General features: G+C 39.5%; 2 protein-coding genes across 2 annotated transcripts; both read left to right on the top strand.

The window, feature by feature from the left end:
* LOC107611168 (uncharacterized protein DDB_G0289917-like) lies at positions 13,086-14,036 on the top strand. The gene has a single exon (XM_016313123.1). It carries the CDS (start codon positions 13,086-13,088, stop codon positions 14,034-14,036), a length of 951 nt encoding a protein of 316 aa, XP_016168609.1.
* Positions 14,106-14,768, top strand: LOC107611167. Its single transcript, XM_016313122.1, has one exon. It carries the CDS (start codon positions 14,106-14,108, stop codon positions 14,766-14,768), a length of 663 nt encoding a protein of 220 aa, XP_016168608.1.

Raw genomic sequence — 17,415 nt, 5'->3', positions numbered from 1 at the left:
TTCTTCATGATCTTCAAGTTGTTCTTGACAAGTCTTCTTGTTTGATCTTCATATTTTCTTGTTTTGTGTCTTTTCTTGTTTTTCATATGCATTTTCAATTTCTTAGTGTCTAAATATTAAAAATTTCTAAGTTTGGTGTCTTGCATGTTTTTCTTTTCTTAAAAAATTTTCAGAAATATGTTCTTGATGTTCATCTTGACATTCTAAGTGTTCTTGGTGTTCATCTTAACATTCAAAGTGTTCTTGCATGCATCATTTGTTTTGATCCAAAATTTTCATGCATTGAGTCTTTTTGGTGTTTTTCTCTCTCATCATTAAAAATTTAAAAATAAAAAAATATCTTTCCTTTTTCACTCATAAATTTTCGAAAATTTGAGTTGACTTTTTCAAAACTTTTTAAAAATTTAGTTGTTTCTTATGAGTCAAATCAAATTTTTAATTTAAAAATTCTATCTTTTTCAATTCTTTTTCAAAAATCAAATCTTTTTCATTTTTTCTTTCATATTTTCGAAAATTTCAAATTGATTTTCAAAATCTTTTTCTTATCTTTTTCGAATTCAATGTTAACATTTAATATTTTGATTCAAAAATTTTTCAAGTTGTTACTTGCCTATTAAGAAAGGATCAATCTTTAAACTCTAGACTCATATCTTTTTAGTTTCTTGTTAGTCAAGTAATCAACTTTAATTTCAAAATCAAATCTTTTTAAATTTCTTTTTCAAATCTTTTTCAAAATAAGTTTCAATCTCATCTTTTCAAAATCAATTTCAAAATCTTTTCTAACTTCTTTTCTAACCTCTTATCTTTTCAAAAATTGATTTTCAAATCTTTTTCAAACTAATCCTATCTTTTTATTTGATTCTTATCTTTTTTTTTTCAAAACTACCTAACTAATTCTATCTCTAATTTTTGAAAATCACCTTCATCTTTTTCAAAATTCCTTTTTAAATTAACTAATTGTTTTAAATTTAATTTAATTTGATTTAATTTTTCCTTTCTTAATTTTCAAATTTTTATTTTTAATTCTAATTTAAAAACAAAAATACTTTTATTTTATTTTATCTAATTTTCGAAAATTCTTCTCCTGCACCTCCTTCTATTTATTTATTTATTTACTAGCACCCCTCTTCATCTAAGAATTCGAACCTACTCCTCACCCTTGTGTTTGAATTCTCCTTCTTCTATTCATATCTTCTTCTACTTACATAAAGGAATATCTATACTGTGACATAGAGGATTCCATATTTTCTGTTCTATTCTTTTTCATATGAGCAGGAACAAGGACAATAACATTCTTGTTGAAGCTGATCCTGAGCCTGAAAGAACTCTAAAGAGGAAGCTAAGGGAAGCTAAAGCACAACTCTCGGAGAAAATCTGACAGAAATTTTCAAAAAAGAAGGAGACATGGCCGAAAATAATAACAATGCAAGGAAGATGCTTGGTGACTTTACTGCACCTAATTCCAATTTACATGGAAGAAGCATCTCAATCCCTGCCATTGGAGCAAACAATTTTGAGCTGAAACCTCAACTAGTTTCTCTGATGCAACAGAATTGCAAGTTTTATGGACTTCCATCCGAAGATCCCTTTCAGTTCTTGACTGAATTCTTGCAAATCTGTGATACTATTAAGACCAATGGGGTTGATCCCGAGGTCTACAGGCTTATGCTTTTCCCATTTGCTATAAGAGATAGAGCTAGAATATGGTTGGACTCTCAACCTAAAGACAGCCTGAACTCTTGGGATAAGCTGGTCACGGCTTTCTTAACCAAGTTCTTTCCTCCTCAAAAGCTTAGCAAGCTTAGAGTGGATGTTCAAACCTTCAGACAGAAGGAAGGTGAATCCCTCTATGAAGCTTGGGAGAGATACAAGGAACTGACCAAAAATTGTCCTTCTGACATGCTTTCAAAATGGACCATCCTGGATATATTCTATGATGGTCTGTCTGAATTATCAAAGATGTCATTGGACCATTCTGCAGGTGTATCCATTCACCTAAAGAAAATGCCTGCAGAAGCTCAAGAATTCATTGACATGGTTGCAAATAACCAGTTCATGTACACTTCTGAAAGGAATCCTGTGAGTAATGGGATGCCTCAGAGGAAGAGAGTTCTTGAAATTGACAAGGTTCTGAAAACTGGTTCGGACCGGCCGGTCGAACCGATTGAACCGTGAACCGTTGAAGAAAACGACTCGGACAAACACTAAAACCGTAAATTTCAAAAATCGAAATTGAACCGGTGAACCGGCCAGGAACCGGTCGGTCGAACCGAACCGTGATCCGGCCGGTTTTTTGAAGGGGGGAATGAAACGTCGCCGTTTCAGCTGCTGCAGTTAGCCCTAACTCCATTATCAATGCCCAGATCTAAATTCCACTCCAGAACGCCTCTGCTTCTCTCACACTCAATCTCCATCCTCTGCACTTAGCCCTAGCTCCTGGCCGTTCCCTTACCTCCGTCCAGCCACCGCCTCGTGCCGCCGCCGTCGTTCCTTCCAACAGCCACCGTCTGCTCGCTCACCTTCCCTCCATCACACAGCAGCCATCGATATCAACCTTCCCTTCCATCGCGCAGAAATCGCAACCTTCCTCCGTCGCGCAGCCATACCGCCGCCGGTACTATCTCTGTTCTCCGCAACCACTGTCCCAGTTCGAAGCCCGTTCGAAGGTACTCCACCACTGTCTTGGTCACTCGGTGTCTCTATCTCCCATCGTGCAGCCATCGCAACCTTCCTCCCTCGCGCAGCCACGCCGCCGCCGGCACTATCTCTGTTCTCCGCAACCACTGTCCTAGTTCGAAGCCCGTTCGAAGGTACTCCACCACTGTCTTGGTCACGCGGTGTCTCTATCTCCCTTTTGCATGCTCTGTTGAAGGCTTCTTCTAGCTTCTAGGTAAATTTTTATTAACTATGATTGAACCATTATTAATGTTTGATTCTGCGAAGCTCTGTGAACTGTGAAGTCACTGAATTGTGAACTGAATTACTGATTTAATGATTTATTGAATAATTGTTTGATTCTTTTAGCTTCTAGTTCTAGGTAATTTTTTTTATTAACTATGTGATTTACTAATTGTTTATTGCTCTATGAAGTGTGAACTGTGAAGTGTGAATTGATTCAACTGAAGTTACTGAACTGAACTGTGAAGTTTGTTGAATAATTGTGAATAATTATTGTTAGTTAAGCTGTGAAGTGTGAACTACTGAAGTCACTGAAGTGTGAACTGGTTTATGGATTTATTGAATAATTGTTTGATTCTTCTAGCTTCTAGTTTTGGGTAATTTTTTTGTTAACTATGTGATTTACTGATTTTTTATTGCTCTATGAAGTGTGAACTGTGAAGTGTGAACTGATTCAACTGAAGTTACTGAATTGAACTGTGAACTTTGTTGAATAATTGTGAATAATTATTGTTAGTTAAGCTGTAAAGTATGAACTACTGAAGTCACTGAAGTGTGAACTGTTTTACTGATTTATTGAATAATTGTTTGATTCTTCTAGCTTCTAGTTCTAGGTAATTTTTTTATTAACTATGTGATTTACTGATTTTTTATTGCTCTGTGAAGTGTGAACTTTGTTGAATAATTGTGAATAATTATTGTTAGTTAAGTTGTGAAGTGTGAACTTCTGAAGTCATTGAACTGTGAACTGATTTACTGATTTACTGAAGCTTCTAGCTCTGTGAAGTCTCTGATTTACTGATTTATTGAATAATTGTTTGATGCTTCTAGCTTTTAGCTCTAGGTAATTTTTTTTATTAACTATGTGATTTATTGATTTTTTATTTCTCTGTGAAGTGTGAACTGTGAAGTGTGAACTGATTCAACTGAAGTTACTGAACTGAACTGTGAACTTTGTTGAATAATTATTGTTAGTTAAGCTGTGAAGTGTGAACTACTGAATTTTGTTGTTTGTTGAGTAATTGTGAATAATTTTGAATAATTTTGGATGTTGTTTGCTATGATCTTGAGATTATTGGGTTGGAGTGGGTTGTTGTGATATTGTAATTGGCAAAAACTATTATTGGATTACTGGTAATGTTTAGGTATGGATGAGAGTATCAACCAAGAACTATTATTGTAATTGGATGAGATCATAACATCCTAGTTTATGTAGTATTTTTAATTTGGATTATATTTTAAGGTTTATATTAGACTATAATTATGTTTTAATGTTTTTATTTATATTTTATTTATTATTTTATTATAAAACGATTTTTTCGGTTTAATCACGGTCAAACCGGTTGAACCTATGAACCAGTGAACCAGTAACTAAAGCGGTTCGATGACCGGTTCGGTTCTCAGAACCTTGGAAATTGATACTCTGAATGTCATATTGGCTCAGAATAAAATATTAACTCAGCAAGATAATATGATCTCTCAGAGTCTGAATGGATTGAAGGAATCATCCAACAGTACTAAAGAGGCATCTTCTGAAGAAGAAGCTTATGATCCTGAGAACCCTGCAATAGCAGAGGTGAATTACATGGGTGAACCCTATGGAAACACCTATAATCCCTCATAGAGAAATCATCCAAATTTCTCATGGAAGGATCAACAAAAGCCTCAACAAGGCTTTAATAATGGTGGAAGAAACAGGTTTAGCAATAGCAAACCTTTTCCATCATCCACTCAGCAACAGACAGAGAATTCTGAGCAGAATCCATCTAGCTTAGCAAATATAGTCTCTGATCTATCTAAGCCCACTGTGAGTTTCATGAATGAAACAAGGTCCTCCATTAGGAATTTGGAGGCACAAGTGGGCCAGCTGAGTAAAAGGGTCACTGAAACTCCTCCTAGTACTCTCCCAAGCAATACAGAAGAAAGTCCAAAGAGAGAGTACAAGGCCATTGACTTATCCATCATGGCCGAACCTACAAGGGAGGAGGAGGACGTGAATCCTAGTGAGGAAGACCTCCTGGGACATTCAGTGACCAATAAGGAGTTTCCTTTTGAGGAACCAAAGGAACCTGAGGCTCATCTAGAGACCATAGAGATTCCATTGAACCTCCTTCTGCCCTTCATGAGCTCTGATGAGTATTCTTCTTCTGAAGAGAACGAAGACATTACTGAAGAGCAAGTTGCTAAATACCTTGGTGCAATCATGAAGTTGAATGCCAAATTATTTGGTAATGAGACTTGAGAAGATGAACCTCCCTTGCTCACCAATGAACTAAATGCGTTGGATAGGCAGAAATTACCTCAAAAGAAACAGGATCCAGGCAAATTCTTAATACCCTGTACCATAGGCACCATGACCTTTGAGAAGGCTCTGTGTGACCTGGGGTCAGGAATAAACTTAATGCCACTCTCTGTAATGGAGAAACTAGGGATCTTTGAGGTGCAAGCTGCTAGAATCTCATTAGATATGGCAGACAACTCAAGAATACAGGCTTATGGACAAGTAGAGGACGTGTTAGTAAAGGTTGAAGGCCTTTACATCCCTGCTGATTTCATAATCCTAGACACTGGGAAGGAAGAGGATGAATCCATCATCCTTGGAAGACCCTTCCTAGCCACAGCAAGAGTTGTGATTGATGTGGACAGAGGAGAGTTGGTCCTTCAACTGAATGAGGACAACCTTGTGTTTAAAACTCAAGGATCTCCTTCTGTAACCATGGAGAGAAAGCATGAAAAGCTTCTCTCACTGCAGAGTCAACCAAAGCCTCCACAGTCAAACTCTAAGTTTGGTGTTGGGAGGCCACAACCAAACCCTAAGTTTGGTGTTGAACCCCCACAATCAAACTCTAAGTTTGGTGTTGGGATGTCCCAACAATGCTCTGAACATCTGTGAGGCTCCATGAGAGCTCACTGTCAAGCTATTGACATTAAAGAAGCGCTTTTTGGGAGGTAACCCAATGTTATTTAATTATATCTATTTTATTTTCTTTTTGTTATTTCGTGTTTTATTAGGTTGATGATCATGTGAAGTCACAAAAACTACTGAAAAATAAAAAATAGAATGAAAAACAACATTGAAAACAGCACACCCTGGATGAGAGCAGTCTGGCGTTTAACGCCAGAAACAGGCACCAAGATGGCATTTAACGCCAGAAACAAGCATCTGCCTGGCGTTAAATGCCAGAAACAGGCTACATTTGGGCGTTTAACGCCAGAAAAGGAATGTTAAGTCCTTGACCCCACTTGATCTGTGGACCCACAGGATCCCCACATTTTCTTCTCTCCTCTTCACACCTTTTCATAACTCTCTTCCCCAATTATCCTTCACCAATCACCTCAATTACTCTTTTCCATCACCTCTTCACCACTCACATCCATCCTCTCTTCCCTATAAACCCCACCTACCTTCAAAATTCAAACTAATTTCCCTCCCAAACCCAACCCCAATGGCCGAACCCTACACCTTCCTCACTCCTATATAAACCCCTCACTCCTTCTTCATTTTCACACAACACAACCCTCTCTTCTTCTCCTTGTCCGAATACATCTTCTTCCCCCATCTCCTCTATTTTCTTCTTCTTCTACTACTTTCTTTCTTCTTTTTCTCGGGAACGAGCAAATATTTTAAGTTTGATGTGGTAAAAGCATAGTTTTTTGTTTTTTCATAACCATTTATGGCACCTAAGGCCAGAGAAACCTCTAGAAAGAGGAAAGGAAAGGCAATTGCTTCCACCTCTGAGTCATGGGAGATGGAGGGATTCATCTCAAAGGTCCATCAAGACCACTTCTATGAAGTTGTGGCCAAGAAGAAAGTGATCCCTGAGGTTCCTTTCAAGCTCAAAAAGAATGAGTATCCAGAGATCCGACTTGAGATCCAAAGAAGAGGTTGGGTAGTTCTCACCAACCCCATTCAACAAGTCGGGATCCTAATGGTTCAAGAGTTCTATGCAAACGCATGGATCACTAGGAACCATGATCAAAGTGTGAACCCGAATCCAAAGCATTGGCTAACTATGGTTTGGGGAAAATACTTAGATTTCAGTCCAGAAAATGTAAGGCTGGCGTTCAACTTGCCAATGATGGAAGAGAACGCATGCCCCTACACAAGAAGGGTCAACTTTGATCAAAGGTTGGACCAAGTCCTCATAGACATATGTGAGAAAGGAGCTCAATGGAAAATTGACTCAAGAGGCAAGCCGGTTCAATTAAGAAGGCATGACCTCAAACCAGCGGCTAGGGGATGGCTAGAGTTCATTCAACGCTCAATCATTCCTACTAGTAACCGGTCTGAAGTTACTATAGACCGAGCCATTATGATCCATAGTATCATGATTGGAGAGGAGGTGGAAGTTCATGAGATTATACCTCAAGAACTTTACAAGGTTGCTGACAAGTCCTCCACTTGGGCAAGGTTAGCCTTTCCTCAACTCATATGCCACATCTGCAATTCGGCTGGAATTGACATAGAGGGAGACATCCTCATTGAAGAGGACAAGCCCATCACTAAGAAAAGGATCGAGCAAACAAGAGATCATGGACCTCAGCAAGAGCATGAGGAAATTTCCCACCATAAAATCCCTGAGATGCCTCAGGGGATGCATTTTCCTCCACAAAACTATTGGGAGCAAATCAACACTTCCCTAGGAGAATTAAGCTCCAACATGGGACAACTAAGGATGGAGCACCAAGAATATTCCATCATCCTCCATGAAATTAGAGAAGATCAAAGAGCTATAAGGGAGGAGCAACAAAGACAAGGAAGAGACATAGAGGAGCTCAAAAGCACCATTGGTTCTTCAAGAAAAGGAAGACGCCACCCTCACTAAGGTGGACTCATTCCTTAATCTCCTTGTCTATTTATTTTCTGTTTTCGGTTTCCATGCTTCATGTTTAATTATGTTTGTGTCTTTACTACATGATCACTAGTGTCTAAGTGTCTATGCCTTAAAGTTATGAATATGAATCCATCACCTCTCTTAAATGAAAAAATGTTCTAAAAATAAAAGAACAAGAAATACATGGTTTCGAATTCATCCTTGAAACTAGTTTAATTATTTTGATGTGGTGACAATACTTTTTGTTTTCTGAATGAACGCTTGAACAGTGCATATGTCTTTTGATATTGTGGTTTATGAATGTTAAATATGTTGGCTCTTGAAAGAATGATGAAAATGAGAAATGTTATTTGATAATCTGAAAAATCATAAAAATGATTCTTGAAGAAAGAAAAAGCAGTGAATACAATAGCTTGCAGAAAAAAAATGAAAAAAAATAGCGAAAAAAAAGAGAAAGAAAAAGAAAAAAGCAAGCAGAAAAAGCCAAAAGTTCTTTAAACCAAAAGGCAAGAGAAAAAAGCCAATAGCCCTTAAAACCAAAAGGCAAGAGTAATAAAAAGGATCCAAGGCTTTGAGCATCAGTGGATAGGAGGGCCTAGAGGAATAAAATCCTGGCCTAAGCGGCTAAACCAAGCTGTCCCTAACCATGTGCTTGTGGCGTGAAGGTGTCAAGTGAAAACTTGAGACTGAGTAGTTAAAGTCGAGGTCCAAAGCAAAAAAAGAGTGTGCTTAAGAACCCTGGACACCTCTAATTGGGAACTTTAGCAAAGCTGAGTCACAATCTGAAAAGGTTCACCCAGTTATGTGTCTGTGGCATTTATGTATCCGGTGGTAATACTGGAAAACAAAGTGCTTAGGGCCACGGCCAAGACTCATAAAGTAGCTGTGTTCAAGAATCAACATACTGTACTTGGAGAATCAATAACACTATCTGAATTCTGAGTTCCTATAGATGCCAATCATTCTGAACTTCAATGGATAAAGTGCGATGCCAAAACTACTCAAGAGGCAAAAAGCTACTAATCCCGCTGATGCACTTGCATATTTGCTATATTAGCTAGTCTGTTTAGTTAGTTTTAGCTTAGTTTCACTCATTTTCTTTGAATTAAACAAGTATTTTTATGAGTTTTATTTTCATGCTTAAGAATACCAAGGACCATGTTAATTGTGGCTAATTTCATGCAAATGAGTCAATGAATGCATAAATAAATAAATCTCATGAAGTTGATTCCATTGATTGCATGCATTGGTGAGACTTTGAAGCAAGTTTCCTTGTTTATGATAGGTGATGCAATAAGAAGGCATTGAAGCAAGAATGAAGCAAGCAAGTGGCTAACAATTCATTCAAGAAGAGAAACATGCACGTTGCTAACTTGGAGTTACATTGGAGTGCTTGGCAACAACGCCAAGAAGTAAACTAGGCAAGAAGAAGAGGAGTTCGGCGTTGCCAACGCCAGGAACAAGGGCGTGCTCCTAGGCAACGCCAGGCAGCCCTGGGGAATGAATATAGAGGAGTTGCACGTTGCCAACTTGCACTTCAGCTAGAGTGTCCATCAACAACGCCCAACAATGCAAGGCAGCCCTGGAGAACACATTTGGGCATTGCCAACTTGGAGAAAGGGTGAGTGTTTGATGGTAACGCAGGCAAGCAAGAAATTGGGCCAGGAGGGAGCTCGAGGGCATTGCCAACGTGGGAGTGTATAGGCGTTCTTCAAGACAACGCTGAGCTAAAGATTTTGTCCAGCCAAAGAAGCTCGAGCACGTTGCCAACGTGCTGCTTCACTAGAGTGTTCAGAGGCAATGCCAGGGAGGAGAGCTTGGAAGGAGGCAATCCTGGAGAGCACGTTGCCAACGTGCTGCTTCACTAGTGTGTTTGAAGACAACGTCAAGACTTGGCCCAGGAAGGGGAGAAGCTGGCGTTGCCAATGCCAGGAATAAGAGACGTGTTCCAAGGCAACGCAGCAAGCATTAGATCTCCACCCATCGAGCACGTTGCCAACGCCCGCCTTCATTGGCGTATTTGGCAATAACTCAAGGCAACATGGATGATACCTCTCCAACTCAAGCACGTTGCCAACGCCAGGAAACATAGGCGTGTTCAATGACAACACCAAGCAGCAAGCATGGAGCCTTGAGGAAGGCTCGAGCACGTTGCCAACTCCAGGAAGAGTTGGAGTGTTTTGTGACAACGCCAAGCAAGGAGGCTGTCCAGGAAAGGAAGCCAACGTTGCCAACGCTGAAGTGCATAGGAGTTATCCAAAGCAACGCATCAAACAAGTTTGGAGAGCAACCCTCCTTCACTCGAGCACGTTGCCAACGCCAAGCCCTATAGGTGTGTTCCAAGGCAACGTGACAAGCAAAGTTGAAGGCTAGAAAGCAGCCCTGGAGGGAAGCAACGAGCACGTTGCTAACGTGCCAACAAGGGGGCATGTTTGAGGACAACGCCAGCCCCATGACTCAGCCTTGGGAGGCTTGGCATGTTGCCAACTTGGGAAGAGAGGGGCGTGTTCAGCAACAACTTCAACAAACTTGGCAGCCTGACCTTACCTTCTTTGAGGAAGCATAACTTGAGCTAGAAAAATTCAATTGAGATGATTCCAAGTGCATTAGAAAGAAGACACTCTGAGCATTCCAATGATGTATGATAGTTTATATTGAAGCAGAGGATTGACACTCAAATTCTGGGCAATATTAAGCATAAAAGTAGAGTCAAGAAGAAGAAAAGCAAGTTGTTAGCAACAACTTGGGCTAACAACGCCCAAGTATCAAAGCTCACTCCCAGGAAAACACTATGCACGTCGCCAACGTGCATTAAGGCTAGCGTTATTGGCAAAAACGCCAAGCCATTGGCCAGAAGCATGATGAATGAACTCCTCTTCCCTGTTTGGCAACACTTCTTCCATTGAGCCAGGAATACAACAAATAGAAAGCCCACATTGCCAGCCCAAATTAAAGATCTCTGAAAAAGTTTTAGGAGTAGTATAAATAGAGAAGAGTTTGATACTTAGAGGAATTTTTTTTGCTTTGGAACTTGTTTTTAGACTTTTACACTTAGAGTTTTTTTTTTTGGTTTTCACTGCTTCTCAACCATATTCTATTTTGTTTTCTTTTGGCAACTTTGAATTTTAGTTTTCAAGAACTTCTTCTCCATTTTTCTTCATTCTTCTCTACACTTAGTTTAATTTTCATCTTTGCAATTGTTGTTGAAATTGGAGCTATGATTCACTAAACCCCACTTTCATTAGGGGGAAGAGCTCTGCTCATTTGAATGAGTTGATAACTTTTCTTTTCCTTCTCAATTCAAGTGGTTCATCTAAAAGGAAACTCTTGTTCCTCATAGGTTCAATCACCATCGAGAGAGGGATTAATCTATATGAATTGTGTGGTGAATTTGAGAAAAGAGCTACATAATTTAGTTTAGAGTTCATCCTTTCATGATTTCCTTGATCAATACACTTTGGTTGGTATGTGAGATGTAACCTCCCTTGGTTGAGATTCTGGAAGTTATGTGGCTTGGATTAGGAATTGAACTTCATCTCTTCTCATGAACAATTAGATCACGAGAGTGGCAATTGGTTGTGTTGAGAGAAATTGAGTTACCAAGATATTGGGACTCAATTACCCACAATTTGCCATGGATCTATACCCATGATTGAGAAGGAATTGATCAACATCAATTCACTAAAATTTGCATCTCCGATCCCTAATGATCCTCTCCATCATCAATTCTCATTTCTTTTACTCTTTAGTTGTTTGAATAACCATTACCCAATTCCCTTCTACATTCTTGCAATTCATTATTCTTGTCATTTACATTCTGTTTCTATATTTCTTGCTATTTACTCATATGCTCTTTAGAATTCTGCAATCTTTACTTTCTTGCAATTTATCTTTAATGTCATTTAAGTTTCTTGCATTTTAAGTTTCAGTTATTTACTTTCATCTTCTTTCTCTCTTCTAGTTCTTTACTTCCTTGCCATTTAAATTTTTGCAATTATGTTCAAAAATCACAAATCTCATGAAATCAAAACCATGTTTGCTTGACTAAATCTACCATTTAACTAAAGTTGCTTAATCTATCAATCTCCGTGGGATCGACCTCACTCTTAGTGAGTTTTATTACTTGATACGACCCGGTATACTTGCCGGTAATTACGTGAAATAAAATTTTTACGTATCAAGTTTTTGGCACCGTTGCCAGGGATTGTTTAGATTGACAATGATTAAGTGAAGTGAAGATCTAGATCTAGAAATTCTTTATTTTTTTTGTGTCCTTTAACTTTTAACTAACACACTAACTGTTTGAATTTTTGCTTAAACCAACTAACATTTCACTTCAGCCATGGATTGAAGTGTTATTGCCTTTCTGGTGTTGTGTGATTCTTATGCTTTGGTTGCATGTCAGGTACAAGAAGAACTATACCCACTTTTTGTGAACAAGACGAAAGAACCCTCAGAAGATTAAGAAGAGCTGAAAGAGGGAAATACATTGTTGGAGAAGAGGAGTCTGAAGAAGAATTCCAAGATATGGAGGAACACTTAACAAATCCACCAAATCCACCAGAAGGAGTAGCCAACAACAATAACAACCCACCTCAAAGGAGAGTTCTAGCTTCTTACACTCTCCTAAATCCAAGACACTGTGGGAGCAGTATACTTGCCCCCAATGTTCATGCAAACAATTTTGAATTGAAACCTCAACTCATCACCCTTGTGCAGAACAATTTCTCTTATGGAGGAGGCCCCCTTGAGGACCCAAATCAACACCTATCTGTCTTCCTAAGAATTTGTGAAACTGTCAAGACAAATGGTGTGCATCCAGATGTTTACAAGCTGCTATTATTCCCATTTTCTTTGAGGGATAAGACATTTCAATGGCTAGAGACATTTTCCAAAGAAAGTATCAACACTTGGGATGATTTGGTGAATAAATTCCTATCCAAATTCTATCCGCCTCAGAGGATCATCAGGTTGAAAACAGAGGTACAAACGTTCACTCAAATGGATGGGGAAGCATTGTATGAAGCATGGGAAAGATACAAAACCTTGATTAGAAAATGTCTCCCTGAGATGTTCAGTGAATGGGATAAACTTCAAAATTTCTATGAAGGGTTGACTGAAAAATCTCAAGAATCCTTGGATTACTCTGCAGGAGGCTCGCTACAATTGATGAATACAGCCGAAGAAGCTCAGAATCTCATAGACATGGTGACAAATAACCAATACTTCTTTGCTCATCAGAGACAACGTCAACCCGTTCAAAAGAAAGGTGTGTTGGAACTAGAAGGAGTGGATACTATCTTGGCACAGAACAAGTTGATGCACCAACAAATCCAGCAACAAATGGAAATGATGGCTAAGAGAATAGATGGACTTCAACTAGCTTCAGTGAGTACAACAAATCAGGCTTCAATTGAATGGGGTCAAAATGAAGCAGGCAATGTTGAGCAACAACAAGAACAAGTTCAATACATGCAAAACACCTCAAGTTCATTTCAAAACGACTTTCATGGTGACACATACAACTCATCCTGGAGGAACCACCCCAACCTGAGATGGGGTGATAATCAAAACCAGTGGCAGAAGAATAACAACTCCAACCATTCTCGCAACACACACAACCAAAACCACTCATCCAACAATGCTAACCAATACAAGAAACCACAAAACACATATCAACCACCTCACCACAATCCACAAACTCATCAAAATAACATTCCCGCACCAACATCTAATCCCCAAAACTACCACACTACCCCTACAAACAACTTCCAACAACCACATTCCACCCCCATCATACCACCAATTGACCATCATGAAAGTAGACTCTCAAGTCTTGAGGCAGCCCTACAAGCAATTGCTCAGTCCACTCAAAGCTTGATCAAAGTGCAAGAGAGAAATGAAGCTACCATGAAGAGCCTTGAACGGCAAGTGGGGCAATTGGCTAAACAAGCTGAACGGCCAACCAATATCCTCCCAAGTGACACAGTGCCCAACCCAAGAGAAGAATGCAAAGCTCTTCAGTTGAGAAGTGGCAAAGTAATTGGAGAAAGTCCTAACAAGGAAGCAATAAAACTCAAAGAGCAAGGCACATCAAGCAAGCAAGATGAAGACAAGATAGCAACACCTCAAGAAGGCAAGGAAGATGAAAAGCCACAAAGCAAGACACCCACTCCAGACAACCACCCCAATAACAAGGAGAGTGTGAAGCCACAACAGGAGAACAAGAATGAAGGAGTGAAAGTCTATGTACCCAAGCTTCCATATCCAACCAGGATACACAAAGGAACGAAAGATCAATAATTCCCAAGGTTCTTGGAAATCTTTAAGAAACTTGAAATCAACATCCCATTGGCGGAGGCCTTGGAACAAATGCCACTATATGCAAAGTTTTTTAAAGAATTAATCACCAAGAAGAGAAGTTGGCAAGAGAAAGAAACAGTGATCCTCACTCAAGAGTGTAGTGCCATTATTCAAAGGGGACTGCCACCAAAACTCAAGGATCCAGGCAGCTTCCTCATACCATGCACAATTGGGAGTATAGCCATTGACAAATCACTCTGTGACCTGGGAGCAAGCATTAACTTAATGCCCCTTACCATGATGAAGAAAATGATGATAGAAGAGTTGAAACCCACAAGGATGTCACTCCAACTTGCTGACAGATCTATCAAAATACCGAATGGTGTAGTTGAGAATCTCTTGGTGAAAGTGGGGAACTTTATATTCCCAGCTGATTTTGTGGTCCTAGATATGGACGAAGAGGGGAGCAACTCAGTTATCCTTGGTAGACCCTTTTTGGCTATAGCTAGAACAATCATTGATGTGGAAAAGGGAGAGATGATCTTCAGGGTACATGATGAGCAAATGACCATAAATGTCTTCAAGGCAATGCAACACCCCGTTGAGAAAGAGAGTTGCATGAGGATTAATGTGGTGGATTCTTTAGTTGAAGAAGTACTTGAAATAAACCATCAAGTGAAACAGGAGGAAGTCCAGGACATCCAAGGACAAGACACCAGAGGAACCAAGTGAAGCTAAGAAAGAAGAAGCACCACAACAAGAGTTGAAACCACTACCTCCTCATCTTAAATATGCATTTCTTGGTGAAAAGGACAGTTTCCCAGTGATCATCAATTCTACATTGAGTGCTGAGGAAGAAGAAAAGCTACTTGTAGTTTTGAGAGCTCATAAAGAGGCGCTGGGGTGGACCATTGATGACTTGAAAGGCATAAGCCCTGCCATATGCATGCACAAAATACTCTTGGAGGAAAATTCTAAACCAGTAGTACAACCTCAGAGAAGATTGAATCCCACAATGAAAGAGGTGGTCCAAAAAGAAGTACTGAAGCTATGTAAAGTTGGGATTATTTACCCCATCTCTGACAGTCCATGGGTTAGCCCAGTTCAAGTAGTACCCAAGAAAGGTGGGATGACTGTCATTGTCAATGAGAAGAATGAGCTTATTCCAACAAGAACAGTGACTGGATGGAGGATGTGCATTGACTATAGGAGGCTGAATGATGCCACACGAAAGGACCATTTCCCCCCTTCCTTTCATTGACCAGATGCTGGAAAGGCTGGCTGGCCATGCTTATTACTGTTTCCTTGACGGATACTCTGGATATAACCAAATCGTAGTTGACCCCATGGATCAAGAGAAGACCTCCTTTACTTGCCCTTTTGGAGTCTTTGCTTACAAGAGAATGCCATTCGGACTGTGTAATGTCCCAGCTACCTTTCAGAGATGCATGCTATCAATCTTCTCGGACATGGTAGAAAAATTTATTGAAGTCTTTATGGATGATTTCTCTGTCTTTGGTGATTCTTTCAATACTTGCTTGCACCATCTTACCCTAGTCTTGAAGAGGTGCCAAGAAACCAATTTGATTTTAAACTGGGAGAAATGCCATTTTATGGTACCCGAAGGCATTGTTCTTGGTCACAAAATTTCAAGAAAGGGTATAGAGGTTGACAAGGCAGAAGTAGAAATTATAGAAAAACTTCCTTTACCAACTAGTGTAAAAGCTGTTAGAAGTTTCTTAGGGCATGCTGGATTCTATAGAAGATTCATCAAAGATTTTTCTAAAATAGCAAAGCCACTAAGCAATCTGCTGGTGATAAACAACCCTTTCCTCTTTGATGATGAATGTAAACATGCCTTTGAAACTCTAAAAGCTAAGCTCACCACAGCACCAATTATCACACCCCCAAGTTGGGGATTGCCTTTTGAACTCATGTGTGATGCAAGTGACCTTGCAATTAGTGCTGTGTTGGGGCAGAGGAAGGAAAAGAAGCTTCATGTTATCTACTATGCAAGTAAAGTGTTGAATGAAACTAAAAGAAATTACACTACAACAGAGAAAGAGTTGCTAGCTGTGGTATATGCTTTTGATAAGTTTAGACAATATTTGATTGGATCTAAAGTTTTAGTATATACTGACCATGCTGTTCTTAAGTATCTTATATCAAAACAGGATGCCAAACCAAGGCTAATCAGATGGGTACTACTCCTACAAGAGTTTGACATTGAGATAAAAGATAGAAATGGTAGTGAAAATCAAGTTGCTGACCATCTATCAAGGGTGCCACAAGATACATGTCAAGACAATCTTCAATCAATAAATGAGGAATTTCCAGATGAGCACCTCTTGCAGATTCAACATGTCCTTGGTTCGCAGACATGGCAAACTACAAGGCAGGAAGGATCATACCACAAGAATACACAAAACAACAAGTCAAGAAGTTGTTACATGAGGCTAAGTTCTTCTTCTGGGATGAGCCATTTCTATTCAAAAGGTGCCCAGATGGAATGATAAGAAGGTGTGTACCGGAGGTTGAGATGAAGGACATACTATGGCATTGTCACAACTCAAGCTATGGTGGCCATTTTGGAGCTGAGAGAACTGCTGCAAAGGTACTTCAAAGGGGTTTTTACTGGCCTTCCATCTTCAAGGATGCTAGAGACTTTGTGAGCCATTGAAATGAGTGTCAAAGAACAGGGAGTTTGACAAGGAAAAATGAGATGCCTCAGAAGTTCATCTTGGAAGTGGAACTCTTTGATTTGTGGGTAATAGACTTCATGGGACCCTTTCCTCCATCCTACACATTCAAATACATTTTGGTGGCAGTGGAGTATGTTTCAAAATGGGTAGAAGCAATAGCCACCACTACATGTGATACCAACGTGGTGTTGCAATTCCTAAAGAGAAACATCTTCACAAGATTTGGAGTGCCCAAGGGACTTATAAGTGATGGGGGAAGGCACTTCTGCAACAAGCAACTAAATTCTCTACTCTACAAATATGGAGTTACTCACAAAGTGGCCACACCTTACAGACAAATGGGCAAGCTGAACTTGCTAACAGAGAGCTAAAGAGGATCCTGGAGAAAACTGTGGGAGCAACAAGAAAAGATTGGGTTCGGAAGCTGGATGATGCACTTTGGGCATACAGAACAGCATTCAAAACGCTCATAGAAAAATCTCCATTTCAGCTGGTGTATGGGAAGGCATGCCATCTCCCTGTGGAGCTTGAACACAAGGCCTTTTGGGCCACCAAACTTTTGAATTTAGATGCTCAAGCAGCAGGAGAAAAGAGGTTACTACAACTCAATGAATTAGAGGAATTCAGATTGGAGGCATATGAAAATTCCAGAATATACAAAGAAAGAGCAAAAAGGT

Source organism: Arachis ipaensis, chromosome B08, assembly GCF_000816755.2.
Source record: "Arachis ipaensis cultivar K30076 chromosome B08, Araip1.1, whole genome shotgun sequence".
Taxonomy (NCBI): domain Eukaryota; kingdom Viridiplantae; phylum Streptophyta; class Magnoliopsida; order Fabales; family Fabaceae; genus Arachis; species Arachis ipaensis.
The sequence above is the reverse complement of the archived record's forward strand: the minus strand, read 5'-3'. Positions and strand labels throughout refer to the sequence as shown.

Coding starts and splice junctions, on each gene's coding strand:
- LOC107611167 (XM_016313122.1), top strand. CDS start 14,106: ATGCCACTATATGCAAAGTTTTTTAAAGAATTAATCACCAAGAAGAGA.
- LOC107611168 (XM_016313123.1), top strand. CDS start 13,086: ATGGCTAAGAGAATAGATGGACTTCAACTAGCTTCAGTGAGTACAACA.